This window comes from Sminthopsis crassicaudata, chromosome 6 (genome assembly GCF_048593235.1).
Source record: "Sminthopsis crassicaudata isolate SCR6 chromosome 6, ASM4859323v1, whole genome shotgun sequence".
In the NCBI taxonomy this organism is placed as follows: domain Eukaryota; kingdom Metazoa; phylum Chordata; class Mammalia; order Dasyuromorphia; family Dasyuridae; genus Sminthopsis; species Sminthopsis crassicaudata.
In genome coordinates this window covers 153279166-153293488 of record NC_133622.1, presented here as the reverse complement: position 1 = coordinate 153293488, position 14323 = coordinate 153279166, and the positions used below count along the sequence as shown (strand labels likewise).

The 14323-nt window shown below is 32.0% G+C and overlaps 1 protein-coding gene across 1 annotated transcript in view; it reads left to right on the top strand.

Annotated features, from left to right (window-relative positions):
- PTPN13 (protein tyrosine phosphatase non-receptor type 13) overlaps positions 1 to 14323 on the top strand; it is a 218038-nt gene that overhangs the window by 48934 nt on the left and 154781 nt on the right. The window contains 3 exon segments of the mRNA XM_074273918.1: positions 2264 to 2329; positions 5528 to 5713; positions 13082 to 13175. Of these exon segments, the coding sequence (XP_074130019.1) occupies positions 2264 to 2329; positions 5528 to 5713; positions 13082 to 13175 (346 nt within the window).

The following is a 14323-nucleotide window of genomic DNA, read 5'->3' as shown; positions in this document are numbered from 1 at the left end:
CACTCTTTATCTGAAAGTGAAAGATACAATTCATTATGAGTCTTCTGAAATTGTGGTTGGTCATTGTGTTGATCTTTTACTAAGGCTTTCAGAGTAGTTTGTTTTATAATATTGTTAGTGATATAATTGTTGTCTTGGTCCTGCTCACTTCATTTTGCAATGATTTGTTTACCCATTCCCCAGTTGATGAACACCACCTCAATTTTTATTTCTTTTCTACTACAAAAAGAGCTTTTATAAATATTTTTATATGTATGAGTCCTTTTTCTCTTTATTTGATCTCTTTTGGGAGATAGACCTAGTAGTGGTATTGCTAGGTCAAAGGATATACACAGTTTAATATCTTTTGGGGATAATTCCACATTGCTTTCCAGAATAGTTGGATCAGTTCACAGACTCATCAAGAGTTCATTAACGTACTTATTTTCTCACAGTCTTTCTTTTTGTAAGCCTGACTAATAAGATAAACCAGTTAAAAAAGGAATGCTAAATAAAATAGTTTTTCATTACCTTGTAAATAAAACTTAAAAGTTGGCTCAGCTGGCTAGCTCTTCTCTTTTCTATAGCACAGAAGAAAATACAAAACAAATTGAGGTTGAAATTAGATACATAGTACAGAAATTTTGCAAATATTTAATGTGTCCCTCTAAGCTGAAATATAACAGTCCTTGCCCTCTAGGATAGAAATAATGATTGCTTTAGAATTCTGAAAAGCAATTATCTATGACAGAATAGTTCCATTGATAGGAAATTCAACAAATCAATTCTCCTTTGAGAACCTTCAGATCTTGGAAGCTTTGGGGATAGAGATTTCTACTCTTTTCTCTGAGGTAGCTTTGGGGAGTAATAATGAAATTTGAAAATTCATGCATGTATCAATAGAGACAATTGATCCTATGACAGATGTAGGTAATTTCATGAAAGGTGATGCAGATTACTATCAAGTCACCCAGAAGAGGTCATGCTCTCCATGCCACCAAGCTATGGCCATTCCAGTGGAGCTTTATTTCTTCCCGTATCTTTCTATTTATGTTGGTTCTTCATAATTACTGTGTGTCTGTATAGTCTCCTTGAGTATGAATCTGTGATATAGAGTGGTCAGGTAGCAAAGGACCAGACTACATCATAGCATGCAATCACTTTTATTGTGGTCACATACTAGGGATAACCAATAGATAATTTATATTACTTAATCTTCAAAAAAGAAATTGAAGAAACTATAGATGACCTCTCAAATTAAAAAAAATCCCCAGAATCAGTGGGATTTCTCATATTTGTAACCCTTATATTTGGTGTGGGATCTGATAATAGACGTTGCCTAATAACATTTAATGATTGAGTAAAATAGGGAAAGAAGAGATATTATAAAACTCCTTCTGTGAAATAAATATGATCTTGTTTTCTCATACTAAGGAAAAAATATGTTTTTATTCTATGTACTGTTCTTACAGAGAAAGAATGGTATAGGCTTTGTGAATTTTAACTGAATTCTAATGGTTAGCTATAAAATTACTACTTCTACGTGTTGTCATATATAGTGTTATTAACATTACAGTTTGTTAGAATAGTTTTTGTTTTGTATATTATTGGACCATTTTCAGTAATATATATGTGCATTTATGGGCAAACATATATACTGTGTGTGTATAAATATATATATATATCAGTCAATAGAATGAAAAAGCAGTCAAATGATTATAATTGCTTTTTTTAAAAAAAAAAAAAGCTGTTAATCTGTTTCATACAGCTATTTCCTAAGAGTAAAAATCTTAATCTTTATTTACTCAGTGAACTTATTTTAATATTAGCATGTAAATTAGGATGTATAATAATCCATATTTAAAACAGCAGCTTTGAACTGTATTAACTTTTATTTGGGAAATGTTTTGGTAACTTACTAGAGAATTTTTTTTGCAATATTTTGATACTAACAATATTTCATTTTAATTATTAAAATAAATGTCTTCTCTGGTGTCAGTTTTTTTTTTAAATAAACCATAAATATTTTTATTCAGAATGGAAAATGAGTATCTAAAATCTCTCTTAAGTGTTTTTGGCGAGGAAAAAACATCTTTTTTGTTTGTAAATGTTAGCTGTTTTCATTCAACAAACCTTTAGTATTTATTACGAGTAGAACACCATGATTGGCATTGGAGGACATAGGTTAAGTGCATACTCCAGTCTGCTATGGCATTGTTTATCTACAGTTTTTCTTACATAATTATTAAGTTACTATAACTAACAGTTTGAATTTTGTTCCTAGATACATATTTATTCTCTTGGAATGACATTATACTGGGGAGCTGACCATGAAGTACCTCAAACACAAGTAAGTCAGACTTTTTTTTACTTGGTTTTATTTTTAGTTTTCACATCTTAAAATTAAAAAAAAAATCTCCCAAATTTTAAAATATGTTCAGAAGCAGCATAGACATAGAATCAGCATCTCTTTGAATGTCTATTTAAAAATGTTCTGTAACAAAATGACCTTCAGTAAAACACCAGACAAATTCATTTTAGTATCTGAAATAGAGTAAAAGGTAAGTAAGGTAATAGGATCACAGATTTATTCTGGGAAATGTATTTGTATTCCTATGTAAGAATTGAAAAATTGGTAGGTTGGTTTTTCCTCTTATTATTCAAGGGAAATGACTGATAGTAGGGATTCTAAAAGACTTTGTTACTATGCTGTAAGAGTGCCTCTTATTTTATTTATTGCAGTTGTACCCCAAAACCTACCACACTTCCTGGCATGTCCTGAGTTCTTAAAAAATGCTTTATCAGTTGATTGCAATTTGATTCTGACAATCCTTGGAACTCAATTAAGATGGGAAAAATATCACAAGGTTACAATCATTTAAATTTTTCTCTTCATGCTCTCTATATCCCAGTCTTGTTATGGTTCTTATGGTATTTTTGTGGCTAGAAGTAAATGTAGAATCTAGATATAACAAAATTATTAAGTTATTTTTAATTGTTAAGGTTCATGTAAAATTCTAGTTTTACTTCCTACTTTCACTGAAAGATGTTTCTCATTTTAGTTCAATACACATATATGTATATATGTGTGTGCTTATGTGTATAATTCAATATTACTTGATTTTTAAAAATCAGTTTTTAAAAAGAAAGTTAAATTGCCACAGAAAATATTTCTCAGAAATATATTTTGCAGTTTAATTACATATGAAATAGGACAAAAATATAAAATGTGGATATATTTTAAAGAAATGTGGGATGTTGCACATATAGGAATGTGTAATTTGATGGAAAAAATAACTTCTGGTGTTCATTCTATTTTAATAAGAACGATATATTATAATAGGAGTATTAGTTACAGGTAGATTATTTGAGAAAACTAATCACTTATTTGTGATCCAGTATTTGTGAAGTTATTTTCTGAAGCAAATATCAATCTTTAGACTGCTTAGAAAAGTTTAATCCAAATTCTTCTCAAGAGGTTTCAACTAGATTCTCAATTATACATTCCTTCATTGCTTGTATAGTGGAGTTCAGTGCTGGTCATAATGATGATATTCAGCACCATTAAGCAAGAATTTGTTAGGCACCTATTTTTTTAATATATATTTTATTTTCCCTTAATTATATGTCAAAATTAAAAAAATTTTTTTTAAGGTTTAAGTTTTAAATTCTGTCCTTCCCTTACTCTCTTCTTCCCCCTCCCTAAGTTGTAAGCAGTATGATATAGGTTTTTCATGTACAATTATATAAAACATTTCTATATTAGCCATTTTGTAAAGAATATAAAAGAAAAAGAAGGAAAGTAAAAAATATCATGTTTCAGTCTCTATTCAAACAATGTCAATTTTTCTCTGGAGGCAGATAATATGCTTCATTATTAATTCTTTAGGATAGTCTTCATTCTATTACTGAGAAAAGCTAAATCATTCATAGTTCTTCACAGAACAATATTGCTATTGCTATGTACAGCATTCTACTGGTTCTGTTTACTTTCTATCAGTTTATGTAAGTCCAGATTTTTCTGAAATCATCCTGCTTGTCATTTCTTATAGAGCAGTAGGTTTCTATTAAAGTCGCATACCACAGTTTGTTTTAGCCATTCCTCAATTGATGGGAATTCCTTCTATTCCCATTTCGGAGCCACCTCAAAAAGAGCTGCTATACATACTTTTGTACAAATAGGTCCACTTTTTTTTTTTTATATTGCCGGGATATAAAGTGAATAGTAATATTGCTTGGTCAAAAGTTATGCAGTTTTATAGTCCTTTGGGTATAGTTCCAAATTGCTCTCCATAATGGTTGGATCAGTTTCTAACTCCACCAACAATGCATTAGTGTGCCAGTTTTTCCATAGCCCCTCCAATATCCATCATTTTTATTTTTTCTCATATTAGCTAATCTGATAGGTAGGCACCTGTTATTGCTAAGTGTGGTGATAGGTAAGCAAATCTGGTCTTGTCTTTAAGGAGTTTACATTTTATTAGAAGAGAAGCCAAAGGGAAACATTTACAAAGAGCATTTTCTGCCCTTGACTGGGGGAAAAAAGTATAGTCAAGCTAGACAAATTTCCATATTAGACATGCTGCAAATGTGTGTCTCATTTTGCATATCAGTTCATTACTTCTCTGTGAAGAAGTGGATAGGATTCTTCATCATTAACTTTCTGAAGCCATGATTCATCATAATGTTGATCAAAGTTCAGTCTTCCAAAATTGTTTGTTTTTGTCACATTCTTTTGTTTCTGCTCCTTTCTCTTGAAGCTGTCTTCATTTTTTTAATGCTACAGTAGCATTCACTTACATTCATAAACCCAATTGATAGTTATTCCTTTATTTTTCATTTCTTTGCCATAAACAGAACCAATGTAAATATATACATAAAAGATCTTTTCCTTTTTCTTTAAACTCCTTGCAGGTATAGGCCTGTTAATAGTACTGCTGAATATATATGGACTTTTGGGGCATAGTTCAAAATTACTTTCTAGAATGTCTGGATTAGTTAACAACTCTATCAACTAGTACATTAATTTGCCTATTTTCCCACAACTCCTTCAGCAATTGTCATTTTCTCCCTCTCCCTCTCCTTCTCTTTCTCCCTTTACATCCCTCCCTCCCTCCCTCTCTCTCTCTCTCTCTTTCTTCCTTTCCTTCCTTCCTTTCCTTTCTTTTTCCTTTCTTTCCTTTTCTTTTTTTTTTCTTTTCTTTCGCCAAATTTGTCAGTGTGATAGGTGTGAAATAAAACTTTAGACTTGCTTTGATTTACATTAGTATCTCAGCTACCAAATTTTTTGGGGGTAACGAGTAATTATTTTTAGGTATATTAAATATACATGCAATTGATCTATTAAATCAAAAGAAAAATCTAATCAAGCCATACCACCTTCCTTCATTCCCATTGGTTTATTAGAGAGGGAGGATGATTACTATTTTTAAGAGATTAGCCTGATTTCATTGAAGTATGTGTAAAGTGTATATGATGATGAAAATTATTATTATTATTTTATCTATAAAGGTGAATTTAATATGACTTTCCCTTCCTTTGTACTCAGCCTATCAAGCTTGGAGACCATCTCAACAGCATATTGCTTGGAATGTGTGAGGATGTTATTTATGCTCGTGTTTCTATACGTACTGTCCTGGATGCTTGCAGTGCCCACATTAGAAACAGCAACTGTGCACCTTCTTTCTCCTATGTAAAACAATTGGTAAAGCTGGTTCTTGGAAGCCTTTCTGGGGTAAGTTACTGTTTTAATCTGTGGCTTTTAATTTAACTTGTATTTATACATGTCTATTTTTACATTTAAAAGTTTTATTGATGCTTTAAAAAAAAGTCACAGTAATTTTCCATTATTTCTGCCTTACCTAATTCTTCCTCACAACAGAGAAAAGCAGTTGAACAAAACCTATTTTTGATAACAGATACAATATCATATGCCTCCTCCCTATTGAAATTAGAGAAATATTATTGTTCACTCATCTATACCAAAATTGGTCGTGATGTTTATTCTGAATTCAGCTAACCTATTGCTTTACTTTTATAGAAATTGTGACTGTTTTAATTGTTGTTCTACTTTCATTCCACATCAGTTTCATACAAGTCTTCCATGTTTGTTTGAATTTCTCACATTCATCATTTCTTACGGCTCAAAAGTAATCATTTACATTCATACACTGTAATTTATCTAGCCAGACTCTTGTTCATTGCTCTAAGTGGCTTACTATTACAAAAATTGGTCCTTTATATATGTTAAGACACATGGGACCATTCTTTTTGTGTTTGACCTCTATAAGCTCCTTTGACATTTTTTTTTTGGTCACCAGATGAAAAGAATAAACTGTCTAGTGGTTTTTCATCAATAATTCCAGCTCATTAAATTAATTTTAAAATTTTGAATGTTTGACAATTAAATTCTTGTTGTTGTTGTTGCTGTTGCTGTTGCCGACTTCACCAGTTCAGTTCAGGAAATATGTATTAAATATCTATTATATGTAAACTGTGTTAAGTTTTGAGGATATAAAGAGTGAAAGCCTTCACACTCATACATTGTTGGTGGAGTTGTGAAGTTATCCAACCATTCTGGAGAGGAATTTGGAACTGTGCCTAAAGGGCTGTCAAATTGTGCATTGGCCTTTGACCTCGCAGTGGTGCTACTGGGCTCTCAAAGAGATATTAAAGCAGGGAAATGGACCCATGTGGGCAAAAATGTTTGTGGTAGCCCTCTTTGTAGTGGCAAGAGACTGGAAACTGAGTAAATGCCCATCACTTGGAGAATGGCTGAATAAGTTATGGTATATGAATGTGATGGAATATTATTGTTCTATAAGAAACAATCAGCAGGATGATTTCAGAGAGACCTGGAGAGACTTACATGAACTGATGTAATGTGAGAACATTGTACGCAGCAAAACTAAGATTATAGATGATCGTCTCTGATGGATGTAGCTCTTTTCAACAATTAGATGATTCAGACCAGTTCCAATGATGTTGTGATGAAAAGAGTCATCTGTACACAGAGATAGTATTGTAGGAACTGAGTTTGGATCACAACATAGCATTTTTACTCTTTTTGTTGTTGTTTTCTTGCATCTTATTTTCTTTCTCATTTTTTCCTTTATGATTTGACTTTTCTTGTGTAACAAGATAATTGTATACATATGTATCATATATTGGATTTAACATATGTTTTTACCATGTTTAACATATATTGGATCACTTGCTATCTAAGTGAAGGGGTAGGGGGAAGGGAGGGAAAATTGGAACACAAGGTTTTGCGAGAGTTAATGTTGAAAAATTATCCATGCATAACTTTTGAAAATTAAAAAGCTTTAATAATTAAAAAAAGAAGAATATAAAAGCTCTCAAGGAGCTGACAATGAGGTAGGAATCTGGGGTAAGATGGAGAGATAAGGCATATATATATATATATATATACACACACACACATACAGTGCAAACTTAAATACATACAATATATAGGTAAGAAATATCCATATTAATATACATGGTTAGCTTCTGAAAATGAGAAATAGGTGATATTAGAATTAATTTACTATTATAATAACATTAAATTATTCCTACAAACGGTTCTTATTGGCCAATTACTCCTGAGAGTCAAATTCAGTCTGTTGCTTGTTTGTATGACCTTCAAATTGACTACTTTTTACATTTTAAAATCTGTATTTATTGAATATAATGTATAAAACAAATTCTAAAATATGTCACTTGTAATTCTGATCTCAAAGCCTCACTGCAAGCTCATATTACAATAAGTTTAAAAAATAAATAAACAAAGGTCTAATTGACAACAAAATTGGAATCTCACAAGCAAAATAATGTGTTATATAAATTAAAAGGATAGGCTGATTTTAAAATGACATACAAATAAGAAAAAGAAAATTACAACAAAGGAGAGAAGACTGTGCCTTTGTGATAAGCCAAGGGGAAAAACCCACAGAGAGCTACTGTACATCAGTGTTTTCTTCTTTTTTTTTTTTCAAAATGATTAAAATCTTCTGTAAAAATCTTTTTTAAAAAAAATTTGTATTTAAAATATGGTAAAATGGAAGATCTAATCTTAGCTCTCAGGGAATATTTAACCCTCTGGCTATATAGTTTGCTGATCTCTGGTCTACAATAAAATAGATAACTAGGATATAGTAAATTATCTTACTCTTACAATTCAGGTAGCAAATTTTGGAAAACATCATAGGATTAAAAACTATTAGAACTAGACCTTAGAGTTCATCTAATTCAGCTTGTTTATTCTGTAGGCTAGTGAGAGGCAAAGGGTAGAACCTGAGTTCTAGACTCCTGCCTCCTCATCTATTATATTTAATTTATTTGGAAAAAGAAAAGAGGCAAAAAATGTGTTTTTTTAATCTTATCTTCCTTTCCAAATATAGCTATCTCTTCTCTCTTTTCATGAGGCCATCCCTTAAAAAAAAAAAAATCTTCCTTTTCTTTTTGCATTATGTTTCTGTAGACATAACTAATAGTACAATTGTGAGAATCGTGGTACTTTATGTCTGATACTAAAAATAGTCATTTCTGTTGCTGTGTAATTCAAAGAGATTTAAACAGCAGATAAAAGTGGAAGAGAGTGTCCTTTTCCAGTTGTGGCTAAATAAGCTCTGTTCCCTCCTCTTGGAGAGCTCTAGAGTATCAATGGTGGGAGATTTGTAGTAGACACTGTTGTGTGCAACTATCAAATGATTTTGAGTGTTCAAAAGTTTAAAATATTGTCATCATAAAATTACTTACAACCTCTACTTTTCAATTTGGAAAAACAATTCCATTTTACCAAACAGGTATGAAAATATTAGAAATAATGCTTATGAGTATTTTGAGATTTTAGGTAGAAAGGCAATTAGGGGCTTGCTATTATTGGTACATAATGAGATCTTTGATATCCTGTCCCTTAGATTTTGAAGTTCTGTTGATTCATTTTATTCCCCTTACCTTTATGGATTGACAATAAAATCAGTTATAATGTCTTAAATAATTATATTCTCTTAGGAGTAGTCCCAATTAAGTCTTATTTTAAGAAATGAAGTAACAGAATTCAGGTCATAAAGACAGATTAGGTGATTTAAGGACTATGATAAGAAAGAAAGATATCTAATTTAACTGATTACTGTACATTCTAAATACATTCTAAGTACTTTCTAAGTACATTCTAGTACTAAGTATTCTAAGAAGTACAAGGAGATAAAAAATGAACATTATGCAAAGGTATATTAAAGATATGTTACTTAATTTTGAGTCTCAGTGCTTTTGCTGGTGGTTTATTTTTCATTAGTGTCTTCAGAAATGCATGAAATTTCAGAGTTTTTATGTGAATTTGGATATTTTTAAGAGAATGTTTTATGAGGAAGAAATAAAATTGATTATTATAATTGGATCAATATGTTTTGGTTTTTTATTATCTTAAGAAGAGGAATAAGATTTCACTATAGGTATATCAATCAATTGTTGATTAAGCACTTTTTATATATATATATATATATATATATATATATATATATATATATATCTGAAAATTTTTAAATTCTGGAGACACAAAGAAAAAGGGAAAACATTCCCTGCCTTAAAGGAAGTTTATGTTCAACTAGAGAAAATAAAATGGATATAAATTGGTACATACAAGATCCAGTATGGAGAGAAGGTGTCAGAGAAAAAGAAAAAGAGAGAGTTGAGAATAATAAATAAAATGAAAAAACTTGAAGGGAAAAAATGAAGATGAATTTGAAAGAAAAAAGTTAGGGAAAAATTGACAGTTTAGAACAAGGGGTTTATATTAATCCTTACCTAGTGAGGCAGAAACTAGGCATAGAACACCATTTTAAATCATATATCAAAATAAGATTCCAGTGAATACATGACTTAGGCATAAAGAGTAACATAATTAGAAGAGTAAGGAAAAAATTGCCAATCAGGTCTGTTATTAGTAAAAGAATTAATGAGGTCAAATTAATAGGTAAAAAGGATCACAGAAAATAAAATGAACAGTTTGCAGTTAAAAATCAAAAGAGAAACTGATAAAGAGGGAAAATATTTGTATTAAACTGATACAATCATTTTTAAGTTATAAAGAGAACAATTCAAACTTACACGAATAAGAGCCATTCTCTGATTGATAAAATATTCAAAAGATGTAAATATGGTATTTTCAGAAGAAACCTAAACTATCAAAAGCCACATTTTTTTTTATTTTATAATTATAACTTTTTTTTTGACAGTACATATGCGTAATTTTTTACAACATTATCCCTTGCACTCACTTTTGTTCCGAATTTTCTCTTCCCTCCCTCCACCCTCTCCCCTAGATGGCAGGCAGTCTTATACATGTTAAATATGTTATAGTATATCCTAGATACAATATATGTGTGCAGAACCGAATTTCTTCTTACACAGGAAGAATTGGATTCAGAAGGTAAAAATAACCTGGGGAAGAAAAACAAAAATGCAAATAGTTTACACTCATTTCCCAGTGTTCCTTCTCTGGGTGTAGCTGATTCTGTCCATCATTGATCAATTGGAACTGGATTAGATCTTCTCTACGTTGAAGATATCCACTTCCATCAGAATATATCCTCATATAGTATTGTTGTTGAAGTGTATAATGATCTTCCAGTTCTGCTCATTTCACTCAGCATCAGTGCATGTAAGTCTCTCCAAGCCTTTCTGAAATCATCCTGTTGGTCATTTCTTACAGAACAATAATATTTCAGAACATTCATATACCATAATTTACCCAACCATTCTCCAATTGATGGACATCCATTCATTTTCCAGTTTTTAGCCACTACAAAAAGAGCTGCCACAAACATTTTGGCACATACAGGTCTCTTTCCTTTCTTTAGTATCTCTTTGGGATATAAGCCCAGTAGTAGCACTGCTGGATCAAAGGGTATGTACAGTTTGAAAACTTTTTGGGCATAATTCCAGATTGCTCTCCAGAATGGAAGAAGTAGAATCACAGTTATTTTAGTTTTCATTTCTCAAATCATTTCTTAGTGATTTACAGCCTTTTTAAAAATATAGATATTGCATTCTCCAATTGATAAATGGTCAAAAGATATGAACAGACAATTTTCAGATGATGAAATTGAAACTTCCAAATCACTATTGATCAGAGAAATGCAAATTAAGACAACTCTGAGATACCACTACACACCTGTCAGATTGGCTAAGATGACAGGAAAAAATAATGATGAATGTTGGAAGGGATGTAGGAAAACTGGGACACTGATGCATTATTGGTGGAGTTGTGAACGAATTGTTAATGTGGTAATTTTTTTTCAAGACTATGCATATTTGTAATGTTGATGAGAGATAGATTGAGGAGGGAATGAATTTGAAACAGAAAATAAAAACAAATTAAGTAAAAATAAACTGATTTTACTTCCCCTTTGCTTCCCCCCCCCTTCCCCATTCCATCAAGATTTGGCTAAAATACCATTTTCTATAAGAAGCTTTTCCTGAACTTCCTTAAGACTAATGCCTTCCTTCTGAGGATTATCTCTAACTTATTCAAACTGTTATCTTGTTTATTTATAGTTGTTTGGATCTTGTTTCTCCAATTAGGTTAGGAATTCTCTGAGGGTAGAAACCATTTCTGCCCTTAGTACATTGTCTAGTACACAGTAGGCAGTTAAATAAATGGTTGCTGATTTGATTTCATTAACTTATGTGTACATTAAAAAAATTTTAATAGTAGCTTTTCATTTTCAAAATACATGCAAAGATATAGTTTTCAATATTCCTGCAAAACCATATGTTCCAAATTTTTCTCTGTCTCTTCCCTTCCTCTCCTCCCCCCACAGTAAGTAATCCAATATGGCTTAAATATATGCAGCTCTTTTAAATATACTCCCATATGTATCATGCTGCTCAAGAAAAATCAGATCAAAAAGGAAAAAAAATAAGAATAAAAACCAAAAGCAAGCAAATGACAACAACAAAGGAAGAAAAACTATGTTGTGATCTACACAGGCCCCAAAGTCCTCTCTCTGGATGCAGATGGCTCTTTCCATCACAAGTCTATTGGAACTGCCCTGAATCACCTCATTGTTAAAAAGAGCCACATTCATGAGAATTGATCATTACATAATCTTATTGTTGATAGGTACAATGTTCTCTTGGTTCTACTCATTTCACTTAGCATCAGTTCATGTAAGTCTCTCCAGACAGATATGAAATCATCCTATGTAAAAAGGGCTGGAACTGAGCAAATGCACATAATGCAAGATAACCTAGCACTTAAGGCTAATTACCAATTGGACAGTACTCTATTAACGTGTTTAAAGGATGACCCTACTCAACTCTGTGCTGGCTTGATTTGTGGGTGTTGACCGAGAAGGGAGAAGAGATCAGAGGGTGGAATAGGAGAAGTAGGATCATTTTTGGTCGGTGGAGAGAGAGAAAGGAGGTGTGGAGATTCCAATATCTAATCCCCTGAAGGCGACCCCAAAAGACCAAGAATAAAGACTTTTGCTTATCCTGACTCCGGCTGATTCTAAGATATCCAGGATACTAACATGGGCACAACAATCCTGCTGATCATTTCTTATAGAACAATAATATTCCATCACATTCATATACCATAACTTATTCAAGCCATTCTCCAACTGATGGGTACCTACTCAGTTTCCTGTTCCTTACTACTATAAAAAGGGCTGCTACAAATATTTTTGCACATGTGGGTCCTTTTCCCTTTTTTATGATCTTTTTGGAACCCAAACCCAATAGAGACACAGCTAGATAAAGGAAATGCAGTTTAATAGTCCTTTGGGCATAGTTCCAAATTGCTTTCCAGAATGGTTGGATTAATTTACAACTCCATCAACAATTTGTTAGGTGCACATTACTTTTTGACATTTGCATCTCATTTTCATTTTCTTAGGGTGATTGGGCTAGACCTGAGATGTTCATGTCTAACCAAAACAAAGTGAATTGAAAGCAGGAAGGAGGTTCCTTTATGTTTGTTAGAGAAAAACTCCCAAGTGACTTACTATTGTTGCTGTGCATATTATTAAAAGGAAAGATGTAGGCTTGAATGAGAAGAACCCTTGCCAGTGCTGACTTCTGATTATTTACACAGATGGATCAACCTCCCTATAACAGCGAGCAGAAACTACGCCCTGATAGAAGCCAAGCTCTTCGGGACCGATTGAGAGGAAAAGGACTACCCACTGGTAAGAATGATTGTGAATGCTGACTTTATCTATTCCTGCCAAAAAATATTCTAATTACCAAAAACAATTATGACTGTGAGTTATGACTACATGGGAGTAGATGGAGTGAGTTCAAAAGATGGAAGAAGTCAGTTATGAACAAAATTCTGGGTCTTTTTACACAGATCAGTAAATCAGTTCTTTAACATTATTCATATGACTTTATAATGGCAATACACTGAAATTTTCCAGAGTACATCATTTCCATTTTAACCCTCATTATTATTATAGTAGAAATATTCATTTAGTTTGTAATGGATTTCTTATTGTACTAAAGATATTAAAAGTTAGGCAAGAAAAATGATAGAAAAACATTATTGATTCCTTGAACACTGTTTTAATTTAATATAGAAAATAAGTACTCATTTATGACTTAATAACCTGAGTAGCTCTTTTTCTTCAATTCAGTTATTTCACAAATCTTATTTTTTTGATGTAAGAAAATAGTTTTCTCATCTGTGTGTCAATATATTTTCATAAGGTGAGACTGTAAATTCTTCCTTCTTTATTGTTTGATAGCAATCTTCAACTGTGATTTTATCAGTATTAAGAATGACCAATGAGGAAACTCTAGCTTAGAATGTAAATCAATATTGCTCTGTAATCTGTAGTCTTAAAGAATTGAATGGGACACTGAAAAGTTGAATGATCACACAGTTACTTCTGTCTTCCTAACATTCCCAATGTTTCTAAAGTCACTGAAAATCACTTCTCTGACCACTCCCATGCTGGTTTCAAAATTTCTACTTAGAAGTGAGAAGAATAAAGGATGGGGCAGCTAGATGGCACAGTAGATAGAGTAAGTCCTCAAGTCAGGAGGACTTGAGTTCAAATCTGACCTTAGATACTTCATACTTACTGGCTATGTGATCCCTGGCAAGTCACTTAATCCCATTTGCCTTGCTTAAAAAAAAGAAGAAGAAGAAGAAGGGAGAAAGGAAAGAAACTAAGAAGCCAGGAAGCTTTTAAAATTGTAAAAAAAAAAAAAAAAAACCTGGAACTGAGAACCACATAGCTTCTGCTCACTCAGGGCATATCTCAAACTTCAAGACCACTGTTCACCTTCAGACACCTGAGGGTGCAAGGCACACTTCCCTTCTCAGTGATCT